This window comes from Malania oleifera, chromosome 13, assembly GCF_029873635.1.
Source record: "Malania oleifera isolate guangnan ecotype guangnan chromosome 13, ASM2987363v1, whole genome shotgun sequence".
Classification (NCBI taxonomy): Eukaryota; Viridiplantae; Streptophyta; class Magnoliopsida; order Santalales; family Ximeniaceae; genus Malania; species Malania oleifera.
In genome coordinates, this window is record NC_080429.1 from 55148265 (window position 1) to 55162649 (window position 14385).

The 14385-nt window shown below is 34.6% G+C and overlaps 1 protein-coding gene across 4 annotated transcripts; it reads right to left on the reverse strand.

The window, feature by feature from the left end:
• Positions 1 to 1187: 1187 nt before the first annotated feature.
• LOC131146770 (protein IMPAIRED IN BABA-INDUCED STERILITY 1) lies at positions 1188 to 11208 on the reverse strand. 4 transcript variants are annotated; one of them, XM_058096545.1, is made up of 9 exons: positions 10490 to 11208; positions 9192 to 9476; positions 8676 to 8993; positions 7202 to 7429; positions 6757 to 6854; positions 6122 to 6209; positions 5458 to 5973; positions 1945 to 2077; positions 1188 to 1782 (listed from the first exon to the last, which is right to left on the reverse strand). In XM_058096545.1, the coding sequence occupies exons 1-9, from the start codon at positions 10847 to 10849 to the stop codon at positions 1763 to 1765; spliced, it is 2046 nt and encodes a 681-aa protein (XP_057952528.1). In that variant the 5' UTR covers positions 10850 to 11208; the 3' UTR covers positions 1188 to 1762. The 4 variants fall into 4 exon arrangements, with proteins under 4 accessions (XP_057952528.1, XP_057952530.1, XP_057952531.1 ...); XM_058096547.1 differs by having other exon boundaries at positions 8676 to 8972; positions 10490 to 11169; XM_058096548.1 differs by having other exon boundaries at positions 1945 to 2068; positions 8676 to 8972; positions 10490 to 11161.
• Between the last annotated feature and the right edge of the window lie 3177 nt (positions 11209 to 14385).

Consider the following 14385-nt stretch of genomic DNA (forward strand, 5'->3'; position numbering starts at 1 on the left):
AAAAATAATTATAATAATTTTCATTTCCATTAAAATATTTTTAGTTTGTATTCTTTTGTATTTTTATTATTCTGAATTATATTTTTAATAATTATTTAAATGAGAACTTTTTAAGCAAGTTTTTAAGTTTTGAGTTTATACCAAACAATTGCTAATTTTTCACTTTTTAGTTTTTATTCTTTATTTAAATTTTTCTATAATGTTTAACGATAACAATCAATGCTCAAAAATGTTTGGATAAAAAATTAGAAAGTATTGCAAGTTCTAAAATACTATAAGATTCAAAATTACATTTTTAAAATTAAATCATTCATTTTATACATAATTTTTAGATAAAACTAAAATAAAATGACCCCATAGATTTAAAATATAATTAAAATAATAATATTTTTATAATTACTAAAAAAATTTAAGAAATAATAAAAAGCAAAGCCATTTAAAGGATACTTTTACAATTTTTCAATTGTAATGTATAATTGTTCTCGTATATTAATTTATGAAATATAATAATTAAGCATAATAGTTACAATAATTTTTTTATTAAAATATTTTATTTTGTATACTTTTTATATTTTAATTATTTTAATCATAGTTATTTAAGTGAGCATTTATTTAATAAAGTTTTAAAATTTGTTTTAAGTTTATAGCAAACAATTGTTAATTTTCAATTTTCAGATTTTAAAATTTTTAATTTCCGCTTCTAATTTTTATTTCTATATATTTTTTTTACTTGTAATGCCAACTAGCCCTTAAAACATCTAGAAAAAAATTAAATAGTACAAGTTCCCAGATTTTTAAGCTATTAATACAAACAAATATCGTAAATAGTTTCGCAATAAACATCTAAAATAAGATCATTTATGGCATTGTAAGTGCTCGAATCTAAATCTTTTGCTCGGTATCTTTTGGAATCACTTAACAGAAAAGTAATTTTCTAAAAAAGTACTTATCTAAAAATAGTTTACGATTACTTATTATAAATATTTTTTCACATAAGTACTTTTAAAATATTTATATTTTTTAGAAAATACTTATTTCCTATAAAAAAAAATAGTTGGAAAGGTACTTTTCTAAAATAAGTACTTATTTAATTATAAACCAAATATTGCTCACTAGTGATACATATTACTTTTCTAAAAATGAACTTGTTTTTTCAAATGATCCAAACAGGCAGAATTAAATTTGAATGAATCAAAATAAATGTTTGGACCCAATCCATTAAGAACATGTTTTTACTACAACTCTACATGAAATGGGGAACGTTGCCCATGAAATGGATGTGCAATCAACCCCACAAATTTTTTTTTTTTTCAAATGCCAATTCAAAGCCTATCCTCGCCCTAGATTAACCTGTACTTTGATCTATACACTGCTGGAGAAATTTCACAAATCTTGAACAGAAATGTAAAACACAATAAATTTGAAAAAGAAGAAGCAGCTGCTGACAATTTATATCTATTTGGAATGATGAACTGGTCCATCATCTCAGTTCCATCTTTGTTCCCTGTTTCCTGACCTACTGCACCAGCAGCTGTGAACTGAAATTTGTAGTTTCATCAGATTCCAGCTTCTCAACTTTGCTGCTACGAGTCTCCCGCTGAAGATTTGCCTAGTTTATGGCTCTTTTTTTTTTTTTCCCCCAGTAGCCCTGTTGATGATCCTGAATGCTGGGTTCGGCAACAACACTAAAAATCGTCATTCTACCCAGGAAGGGAAATCAGTACTCTGGTCCTTTTGTTGGCCGAGTTAATATATCCAGCGATTACTTCCCTTGTTTCTTACCTGCAAATCAAAGATTCGTACTATATTATACATAACAGCTTTGAGTAAATTTACCAGCGTGCGCATGCAGAGAGAATACAGAGAGAAGCATACAAATCTGGCATGGGTGATGATACTATAATCACTCCCACAAAGAAAACAGTTATATTTCTTATCAATTACCTCGTTGGAACCATGACCTTCGAACTGCTTGGCGGATGTGGCGCTCATGTCTCTCTAAGAGTTCATCAACTCTATGAGACTGAGATAACAAAGGTCCTGAGAATTCAACCTTGTCCCCTTGATCCTGATAAACCTGTTTTAAATCAGATCAAGAAAGTAAACAAGGAATAAATCTACAAATATATATATATTCAACTTAAAACTTCTTTAGGTAGCTCACAGCCAATGTAAAACTTTGTCAGATCTTATTATCATGAAATATATATATCACGGCAGTATAAAAGGGAGAGGGTTAATAAGTTAGCACAAGAAACTAAGAAAAGATTAGCAACTTGGAATATGGGGACTCTTACGGGAAAAGCATGGAAATAGTGAAAATAATCTTTAGAAGGAAAATCAACTTAATATGCCTTAAAAAGACGAAATGGGTAACAAAAAAAAAGCTAAAGAAATTGAAAAATCAAGATTTAAACTTTGATACACTGGTAGAGAGACATAAAAACAGGGTGAATATTATTGTAGATAAAGACCTAAAAGATAATATAATAGATGTTAAAAGACTCAGAGATAGGACTATTAAAATCAGGATAGTTTTCGGCTGAGATAGTGAACGTCATTAGTGCATATGCTTCCCAAATAGGTTTTAGCAAAAAATTTGAAAAAGCAATTTTGGAAAGATACGGATACTATTTTGCAAGGAATACTAATGTCTGAAAAGACATTCATATGAGCTAATTTGAATGGTCACATTGGCAAAGATAATATAAGTTATGAAAGGATACATGGAGGTCATGGATATGAAGATAAAAATGAGGACGATGATACAATCTTAGATTTTGTCATGTCTTACGATTTGGTTATATTGAATATTTGCTTTTTAAAAGTAGAAAAATACTCAATAACTTTCAAAAGTGGGTACAATAAAAGCCAAATAGATTTCTTCTTAACTAAAATCAGGGACCGTCTATTTTGTAAGGATTGTAAAGTTTCCAGATGAAAGTTTAGCTACACAACATAGAGTCTTAGCATTAGATATGCATATTAAAAAATGGAAGAGTGGCAGCATAAATGAACACAAGAGGACTAGATGGTGAAACTTCAAGGGAGATAATATAGTAAAATTCAAAGATAAAATGAATAAAGAATGTTGTTAGACAGTGGGGGATAAGGTTGATGCCAATATTATTTAGAATAAAATAGAAAATTCTATCGTAAGGATAGCAAAAGAGGTTTTAGGTAAGTCCAAAGGAAGATATTTGGGTAGTGAAGAAAGTAGGTGGTGGGAAGAAGTCCAAAATGTCGTTAAGAAAAAAAAAAATTTGGTGTAAAATACAGAAAATCTTGAAAAATATAAAAAAAGGGGAAAAAAAAACTATTAATGAAACTGAACACAGAGCTCATGACACTTTATATAATAAACTAGATACAAAAGGAGAAAAAATCATTTATAAATTTAGTAGAGTTAGAGAAGGAAAATGTAAAGATTTAGGCGATGTAAAATGTATAAAGGACGAGAATAATATTGTCTTAATTAGGGACGAAGACACAAAAGACAGATGGCAAAGAATCTTTGATAAGTTTAATGAAAACCAAAATGAAAGATTAAACCTGGAAGTGACAAATGAAGAGAAGATTAAAAAAATAGGAGATTTATTTGTAAAATTAGAATCCTGGAAGTTAAGATGACATTAAAAAAAAAATGAAAAGTGGAAAATTTACAGGACCAGATAAAATGTTTTATGGGATAAAAGAATTATTTGGTTAACTAATCTATTCAATAATATAATAAAAACCAAGAAAATGTCAAGAAAAATACGTTAATACCTTTATATGAAAAAGCAAGGCGATATTCAAAACTATAATAACTATCGAAGAATTAAGATTATGAGTCATACAATGAAATCATGGGAAAGAGTAATTGAACATAGAATATAAAAAAACGAAAATTTCATATAATCAATTTGGTTTTATGCCTGAGAGATCAACAATAGAAGACATTTATCTTTTAAGAAGTTTAATGGAAAAGTTTGGGGAAAAGTAAGACTTGCATATGATTTTTATTAACCTAGAGAAAACTTATGATAGAGTACCTAGAGAAGTGTTTTGGTGGATATTAGAAAAGAACAGAGTTTGCAGTAGATATACAAAAGTCATTAAAGATATGTATGATAGAGTAGTGTGACTAGCGTTATACTATAGGAGGAGATTCTAGAGAATTTCCAATGACAATAGGTGTACATCAAGGTTCTACCTTGAGACCTTATCTTTTTACTTTAGTAATTGATGTAATTACTAGGAATATCCATAATGAGATCCCTTGTTATATGTTGTTTGTATATGATATCATGTTAATTGATGATAATAGGAGCAGATGGAGTCTAAACTAGAACTTTGGAGAGCAACGTTGGGGTCTACAAGGCTTAGGATAAGTAGGAATAAAATAGAATATATGAAATGTAATTTCAACAAGGTAAGGAGTAATAGCTGAGAGAAGATTAAATTGGGTAATCAAGAGATTAATAGCACTAATAGATTTAGATATCTTCAATCGATAATGCAAGATGAACGGAAAATTGAAGAAGATGTCGTACATAAAATTAAGACGGGTTGGGTACAATGGAGCGCATCATATGTGTTGTATTATCATAGAATACCCTTAAAATTAAAAGGAATATTTTATAAGACGGCTATAAGGTCAACTATGTTTTATGGTTCAGAATGTAGGGCATCTAAAAAATATGTACAAAAAATGAAAGTTATTGAGATGCATATGTTAATGTGAATGAGTGATTTAACATTAAAAGATACGGTAACAAATGAACAAATATGCAATAATTTAGGCATAGCACCAGTTGAAAATAAGATAAGGGAAGGGGTGACTTAAATGATTTGGAAATTTGAAATGCAGAGCCAGTAGACATATGTAAGAAAGAGTGAGTTAGTTATAGCTTCTGACATGAAAAGGGGTAGGGATAAGCTTAAAATAACTTGGAATGAAGTAGTAAGGAAGGATTTAATAGCCCTTAATCTAATAGAGGAAAATGCTCTGAATTAGGTGAATTGGTAGAGAAAGATTCACGTAACTGATCCTACCTAAAGGTACTTAAGACTTGTTGTTGCTGTTGTATATATTCAAAGTGGAATATATATTCAGAATTGACCTAATGTATCACTAGAAACATAATCATTTACACCAACCATAAAAAATGAAGTTATTTTTTTGATAAATTGGGGCTCAAACTTAAGCAACCATTTTTCTATAAATTGGGATTTGAATCACTGAAATCCGCACAAGCAAACGACTTTTTTCCCATTCGTTCAACCAGTATTTCTTAAAATATTCATTATGTTAGAGATTGCCTTTTTCATTCAAAGGCACTTCAAAATGTTCATAATTTTATTTTTTTTTTTCATCCTGTAACTACAATATTTTGACTTATCACCAGCATGTCACCATTGCTTTTTTTTAGCATTTTGTTGAGTGTTGACATCAAAATTTAAAATAATACTCACCGAGTTGTTTTTCTTAGCTGCCATTTCCTCTCTCTGATAAAGTGCCCATGTTAGTTCCTGTGAATGGTACCCATCAGAACCATCAAACGAATCCGGACGCTCAAAATGGCCCCACTGTCTCTGTGTACATTTTGCATTCTCATAGGTATCACGGCCCCTGGAATCAGTGTGAAGTCCACGCAAGACATCCCCATTTTCATGCCTTTTCGAGTCAAAATTATTCCTTGAATTTATTGCAGCGGAAGATTCTAATGCATTATAAAGACCCTTTGAACTAGACCTACTGTGCGACCTGTTGGATGCATCATCCTTTCGCCTTTTTGCCCAGGCAAAACCACTTGACCCTGAAACTTGTAATGGACCTGAAAAGGGAATATCCCCTTGAGATGCATTTTTTACATGGGAACCCTCATCTGTTACATCCTTTCGAAGCTCCACAGCTGGGAAGACATATCGTTCTTTAACAACATGCATATTACCATTAGTTTTATGGACACCTTGATGTGCTGCCAAATCCTATACAGGTAGGAACAAAAAAAAAAATGTTCAGTTTTCCTTAACAGCTGCACTAACGTGGATCTGTATGCATTGTAAGAACCTATGCTAAAAATGAACCCATGCATGCATGTTTCTAGCTCAGAGAGAGAGAGAGAGAGAGAGAGACCTCTGCTGGTGCTAGTTTATTGATCCCATTTGGTTTTCTACTTGTTTTTCTTGTTTCAGGCCCACGGACTCTTCCACTAGACTTTTTCCTGAAAAATGAAATGCTAGTGGATGATTAAATATCATAATAGTAAGCCATATTAAATTATGAGAATGGCAGAGGACCAAAATTTTAGTAGGCTCGCTCACTTATGTCCAAATTAAACACACATCCTAAAAAAGGCATGCATTAATGGGACATTCAAGTCATTAATGAACGGCACATGAGTATTATTTCTAGCATTTTATATCAGTCAACATTGGCTGATAATAAATAAATTTGTCACTGAACATACTAGTGAAAAATTAGAGTGCTTCAGGATTCAACGAGTAAAGATTTCTTGTCATGTGTGGTGATTATGGTGATCATTCTTACATTATTACTACATCAACACATGCATTTGAATGCTGTGTAAAACATACTGGACTGATTCGAAGTTCACAGAGAGGGCCAAACACAAACCCAAAAATTTAACACAAGACAGCCAAACAAAGGTGCTTAGCTGCAGACTTGATGACTGAGCTAAAATCACACCAGTTTAAGCATACTATCTGCATGAAATATTTACTTTGGATAAAGACAATAGGAAACCTCACCTCCTTGTCTCCTCACGACTCTTTGCATCAATTTCTTTGTTAGGTGGATACCTTGGTAAAGTTGAAGGATCACATGCATAAGGCTTTGTCGTGAAATACTGAGAATAGCATATAAAGTTAATAGTATAAAAAAAAATTAAAACTTTAACAATGATTAATAATACAGACATGGATACCACATTATTTAGTGTTGTACTATGGATAAAGCATGACAATTAGAATTTCCATGCTAGATTAGATACAGATAACCTAGAGTAAAACTTGCTAAAGAAAAATAAGAATAACCATGTATGAAATTTAAACACTTCACAACTGTAAACACAATAAATCTGCATTTGATTTGGCTGCTTATAACATGCATGCCAATTATATAGCTTGGTGTCACGCATCCTTAAAACTATTAATTCGTGAAAGAGAAAAGTGCTAGTATTTTTTTTTACCATACCTCAGAATTGAGAGCAGAAGAGGCACTCCCTCGTTTGTATGGTTCTACAGAAAGTAAAGTTTCAATCAAGTTAACAGCATTTGTTGGTAAACCTTTACATGTATCCCAAAGACAACTCTCATAAGGATGCTGAGGTTTAAACAGAGTTGCATGAGGAAGTCTAGACTTCTTCCAGTATTCTTCAGGTGGGGATCCACATAGCTTGAAAATCTTGTGCAGTTGTTCAACCTGCAGATCGGGAAAAAAAAATTCAAATCAACTAGTGAAAAAAAAAAACTGAAACAATAATACAAGAAAAGCTGCTTATTGTATAAATTCTTTTATACAGTACAAGATAAAGTCAGGTTAGTCTGGACTCTGGATAATAATGCAAATATTTTCATGTAGAGTTATAGACTATAATCTTAGGTTCTTAGTAAATATGACAGAAATACCTATATCTGCCCCTCCAAGTGAACACAATGACAATTTAAAGTCATATCTTCTTTCCTTGGGGGCCCTCTATGGTGGTGGGGCCAAGGGAAGGTTAGGAATTTGAACTAAATGTTTTACAAGGAGAGAATGTCCTGTTCAGACATTTTTTCATACAACATCAAGCAATTACTCAGTCACAAACTCATGCAGGAACTAGTTTTTATTTCCCATCAGCTGGAAGACTGCATGCACTTTGTTTATTCTGTTTAATTTATATGTAGCGGTCACCACTTATTCATTATCCTGTGATGATGATTAAATGGAAGAATCTAGTTGCCTTTCACTAAGTACTGATGCTAATATGCCTACAAGAAAGCTCTTTGGAATCCAGCAGACCGTAAGTACTAACAGAAATAAACAAAAAATAGAAAAGCACTAGTGGATATGATCTTTTTTCCTTTTTTGAACCTAAATGGTATATGCATGATGTCCAAAAAATCCTCCACAGCACACTGAAGCCAATGTAATCTCAACCATTACAAAATACAGTCCTATTTAGAAGCATAACAATAAAAAGAAAGGATAACAGAAGCAGATTTCTACTTTGTGTTAAAGATAACTATCATAAAGTGGTGATTGCAGTGATCATATTACCCTGCCAATAGCCCAGCACTGAGCAGAGTTAGGATTAGCTTTGGAGGAAGTTAACAAGGATCAAAAGTTGAATGAACTACTGGGTTGAAAGCTAATCATATTCTATGCATTACATTAAATTTTCAGGCAACTTAAGTAACTTTCACAGGCCACTGTGACTAAAAGTCATTCATATAAGGCTTTCTCCAATTAAACTTTGGTATTTTGTTTTCATGCTATATTTGATCACCACTGAGGAATCAATTATTATGACATTGCCAGTGGTACAGGTCATTTAGACTAAAACTGCATTTTTCTCATCATCTTCTAACCCATAAAAATTAGAACTTTTTATAATTTGATTTGTTGTTCATCAAAACAGTTAAAAACATAAATAGGAAACCATATATTTCGACAAAGAAATTACCTCAGTTCTCCCTTGAAGGAGTGGTCTTCCAAGGAGAATTTCGGCAAATACACAACCAACACTCCAAAGATCCACAGATGCACCATACTCCGTTGACCCTAGCAAAAGTTCAGGAGGGCGGTACCATAGAGTCACAACACGGCTGGTCATGGGTTGTCTGTACCCAGAGCTGCAGGAGTTTGCCAATCCAAAGTCAGCCACCTTAAGGATTCCTTCATTATTAATTAGAAGGTTTGATCCTTTAATATCTCGATGCATTACACCTCGTGAATGACAGTGCTCTAGCCCAGATAACAACTGTTTCATATAGCATTTAATCTGCACAATAAATATCAAATTTTTTTTTCTCTTTTTCAATGAAGTTATATAAGAAAGGAAAAGAAATCATTGAATCCCTGGATGCACAGGAAAATAATGTAACTAAATTGGACCATTTCTTTTCTGTTGTGGTCTCAATCATACAATGAAAAAAAATTATAAGGCATAACACACAGAATAATAATTTAATAGACAAACCTGTGACTCGCTGAACTTGATGTCAGGGCAAGCCAAGAGTCCAGTAAGATCATGTTCCATGTACTCAAAAACAAGATATATGCTACATGACAACCGGGAAGTAATTAAACCCTCCAGTTTTATAATGTTTGGATGGTCAAGCCTGCGGAGAATCATTATTTCTCGTGCCATGAACCTAACGCTTTCAGGTTCAAAATTGTCAAACCGCACCTTCTTCAAAGCAACTATTCTCCCTGTTTCTAGGTCACGTGCACGGAAGACGCTGCTGTATGTACCTTGTCCAATCTATTAAGGCAGTTGAAATCACAAAAAGTTATTAAATCCAGCCAATGTAGCAAGAACAGCACAGAATCTTATGACAATGAAACCATGTGCTATTAGACATTTAGAAACTGGAAAAGAAACTACAAAGTTTTCTAATCAAATCAAGAATCAGAATCTCAAGGGAAAAGTATTATCAAGTCAACAACAACAACAAAAAGCACTTAGTGACTCTTGGTTCTGTGGAATAAATCTTAACACATTATTTACCAAGTTCTTCCTGCTGTCAACATTTCAATTAATCTGGGACACTTAGAAGTAATAAACGCACATAATATTTCTTTCAAAAAGCTTTAAGAGCGTAAGTACTTTAACTCAAAGCACGCTCAAAATTAAGCCCATTGAATCTTTAGTAGCATGAGAAGAGCTTTTACTCCTTAAATATACCAAAACTTTGAAAATGATGAATCATTAAAAGCTATGAACCAGCATCACATGACTACTGCAGTACACTGCTGCTCCATGACATTCCCTGAAAATGTTAGGTAATTCCCATGAATGGCATTTAATTTCAGTGCAGTGAAAACTTTAGCTTTTACACTGCATGAATGATATAAGTAAGAACATGAAATGAAAACAAACATAGAGGTGAACTTCCATAAGTTCAATAAACATCCGTTATGGTTGATGATGCGCAACTCATTGCAGCCTTAAATAGGCAAATTATTATTTTTTACAGAAACAAAATTGCAAGACAAAATTTCCATGACGGAGTTCCATTCTCCCAGCTTACAAAACAGAACAAGAAAATCAAAAGGAAATAATCTTCAATTCATAAATTTAATATCAATCATAACGAAACTACGTTTAAATTTCAATAATAAATGAACTTTGACAATGGGCAAAACATATAGCAATTCAGTTTATGAATTCAATAAAACTTAGAATGCAACTAAATCATAAATTTCATTAAACTAAACTCATCTCAGGGATAATAATAATAATAATGTGCATTTATATATTTGTAATATGACAACCTTCTCCAATTTTTCGTATGATTCGGCACGGAGTGGCACCCAACCTTGAATGGCTTCTCCGGCGACGGCGCTGAGCCAGGCGGGCCAACCGGCCGCCACCTGCTCCCCCTCAACGTACTTCTGCAAATTCCCAAGCCTAAAGCTCACGGAGTCACTCCCGCCATAGGAGCTCCCCCTGCCCGACTCGCCCAACTCGCTCCCACTCAGCCCCGACTCGGCCCTCTTCTTCTCCACCTCCGACAACCCACCCCGGCTCCGACCCCCCGCCGCGCCCTTCTTCTTCCCATTCTCCCGGAACGCCCCCGAGTGGTCTATCGCCGGCGTAACCGACACCGCCTGCTTGGAGGTGGCACAACCCATCAGCAATGGCGGCGACCCCGAAGCATGGATCGGAGAAAATGGGCGTGACCCAGATCAACCCGGGTGGGGAAACGGGTCAAGTGGGTGAGTTTAAACCAGAGTCGGCTCAATTGTGGCGATTTGCAGAAGATGGAAGGAGAGAGAATTGGCTTAAATATTGTGTGCGACTCTGCTTCTCTCTCTCCCTCGCTTGACCCCTTTGAGTAAAAGCCCTTCGCGAGGATTGCGGAAAGTGGAAGAAGAGGGGATTTCATCGACAACGGAATGAGCGAAATCAACGGAAAGGTAAACCAGTGGTCTTCTCTCCCCCCATTCCTTTTTTATTTTTTTTTAGAATGCTTACGCTTATATTCTCAGCCTGTGTATTTTGTTTTTTATTTCAAACTTATGCCAGTTTCCATTTATTTATGGCGTGGGTCCACTTTTACGGTCCAATAGCAGAGCGCGTGGGCTGAGAGGTTTGCAGTATGTGAGTTGGTAGTTGTTGACTAATTGCCTATAAGTAATATTTTCCATTTTTATTTTTTAATAATGATCGTTTTACAGCTGGAAATGTTCTTTCTAAACTTGATCATTTAAAACCCACATAGTTAGATATCTTTAATGTCAGTTTAGCATTGATGCATTTTTTTTAACTTAGAGGAAGCATTTGTATTTTTTAAGACTTTAATTTACATTATTGTTGCAAATGAAATAAAAAGAGAAAAAAAAAATTGGAGTAGTAGAAATTCAATAGTCCAGGTTTTTAGGAACTAGATATTACTAATCATCTTATTATCTCATTTTGTTATAAAAAATGTCCTTATATATGCAAATATATTAGAAAAATATATCCTTTCCATATAGAAAAATATACAGTTTCTATTTTTCAATTATCTCATGTATATATATACCCTTATATCCCTTATAATATGAGAGAATCAATAGAGAAAAATTATCTTTTCTCCAAATTTAATGTGGTATTAGAGCAACCCTAATTTTTCTATCTTTCTTGCTGCCACCGCACCCTTGCCGCCGCCCACCCTTGCTGCACCCTTACCGGCACTCCCTGATGTCTCAATCCCTCTCTGTTCCCACTTCCGGCAACATCTCTCGGGTCTCTCATCTTCTCCGGCGTCGTCCCCGTCATCTCTATCTTTTTTGGTGAGAGCAATAGCGGCAGTCATCTCTGGTTCTTTTTAATTGTGGTAGCAACAGCCATCTCTTTATTTTTCTAGTGTCGTCCCGCTCTTCTCCAGCGTTCTCTTTTCTTAGCTGGTGTGTCTTCTACAACAGCTTCGGTGGTTCGTCTCAACAGCTTCTTGATTTTTCGGCGACTCGCAGGCACGTAGTTCTCTCTTGGCTCTCTCTCGTTTCAACTCCTTTCGTCTTCTCCGGCAGGTCTCCATTCCGGCGCCGCTCCCTGCTCTCTCTATTCTCTATCGTGCTTAGTGGTTGTGGTATCAGCTTTCTGTTTCGGCCGATGCATTTCCAGTTGATTCTCATCTCTTCCCTGCCAAAACCTCCTCATCCAAGGCTATCTCCCTAAGGTTATCACCAGCGGCCAAACACTGCCGCATCTGCCGTCGCTCACCGTCATCTCCGGGGACCTTTTAGCGAAGCTCCGGTGACTTTCCAGCATCTCCAATGTTCGTTGGTTCATCATCTCTTAGCCTTTTGGCTTTTCTTAGTTCTCAGCATCGTCTTCGTCCTCTGCAATCAGCCACTCCAGCCATCTTCTCTGGCGATCCCGTATCAGTTTAGTTCTCTGACGTCATCATCTCCGACATTATCTCAGTCAGGCGAAGTCTTGTCTCCATCATTCCTCAGTTATCCGGTGGTTCTTTTCCATCTCCGTCATCATCTCTCTTAGTTCCAATTTGTCGTTTTGGCTGGTTTCTGTTCATAGCTTTCCAACGATCCATCTTAGTTGTCTTCTCCGACGCCCATCTTCTTCAACAGTTTTTCGATTGATCATCTTCGGTTTCGGCTTGCCTTAATAGTCTCAACACTCCGACGACACCTTTGGCTTCTTTGAATAAACTCAAAGATTATCAAATTGAAGGTTTATATTTTTTGTCGTTGCAAAGATCGGATTTGACCCGATTTGGATGTTTGATTCATCTGAACTGATTTGACGTTATGGAAGCACATGGTTTTTCAATGGCAACAAATATTCATAGGTTCTTCAACCTCTTCTAAGATTGCTATCCCTGGTCTCACCAGCGAACAATACCAAAGGATTGTTGATAATGGTTGAGAGTTTCTATTCACTCCACTTCAAACCTTTTTCCATGATCAAAGGCATTTTTCATGAGCGCATATGTGTGGATACACCTCAATAGAATGGTGTTGTTGAGTGTAAACACCTTCTTAATGTGGCTCGGTGTTTATGTTTTCAAGCTAATCTTTCCATCTCTTTTTAGGGTGAATGCATTCTCATAATCACTTATTTAATTAACCGCACTCGTTCACCCAACCTCAATCATAAGTCCCCTTATGAACTTCTTTTTCATAAACCACTGTCATGTACACACTTGCGCGTGTTTAGGTGCTTGTGCTATGCCCAAACTACTCGTCAACACCGCGATAAAATATCCCCCTGTGCTCTTCGATGTGTTTTCTTAGGTTATCCTGCTCATCATAAGGCTTATTGTGTCTATGATCTTGAAAACAAAAAAAAAAATTCATCTCCAGTGATGTCACTTTTGAATAAAATGTTTTTCCCTATCACCTCATATCTCCAACTCATACATCGTCTCCAGTCCTTCCTCTTCCTATTCCTGATAATCATCTTATTATCTCATTTTTTTGTAAAGAACATCCTTATATAGGCAAATACATTAGAATCCCAAAGGTTAACCATATAATGAACCATTATATGGGCATACCAAATTTTGTAACCTATTATCTAGATAGGTATCCACATAAATATACATGTTTTACAACACTTTCCCTTGGATGACTATACACTATGAATATGTCTTGTTAAAACCTTAACGCTGGAAAACTCTGTGGGACAAAACCTTAACGAAGGAAAAAGAGTACAATATTCATACTTCCCTTAAAAAATACAATCAATTAAGAAATGTCCTTAAGTTGTCGTATTCCAATGTTATGTACATGCTTCTTGAAAATTGAAGTTGGCAATGCTTTTGTGAATAAATCTGCTGAGTTGTCACTTGAATGAATTTTGTAAATGTCAACATCTCCTTTCTTCAGAAGTTCATGAGTATAAAAGAACTTTGGTGAAATATGTTTAGTTTTATCACCTTTTATGTATTTACCTTTGATTTGTGCAATACATGCTGCATTGTCCTGGTACAATATTGTTGGCGTGTCATTCGCCAATGATAATTCACTTGTCCCTTTAATGTGTTGGATTATAGTTCTTAACTATACACATTCACGACTTACTTCGTGAACTGCCAATATTTCTGAATGGTTTGAAGAAGTAGCGGTGATCGTTTGTTTTATAGATCACCATGAGATAATAGTATCACCACAAATAAAGATATAGCCTATTTGTGGTCAAGCTTTATGAGGATTAGAAAGAT

Bases quoted from the DNA above. Each gene is read 5' to 3' on its own strand.
- LOC131146770 (XM_058096545.1), bottom strand. From the start codon at position 10,849: ATGGGTTGTGCCACCTCCAAGCAGGCGGTGTCGGTTACGCCGGCGATA. The intron at 8,994-9,191 runs GTTTGTCTATTA...TTTATTGTGCAG, and splicing joins TCAAGTTCAGCGAGTCACAG to ATTAAATGCTATATGAAACA. The intron at 6,210-6,756 runs GTGAGGTTTCCT...TTCATTTTTCAG, and splicing joins AGTCGTGAGGAGACAAGGAG to GAAAAAGTCTAGTGGAAGAG.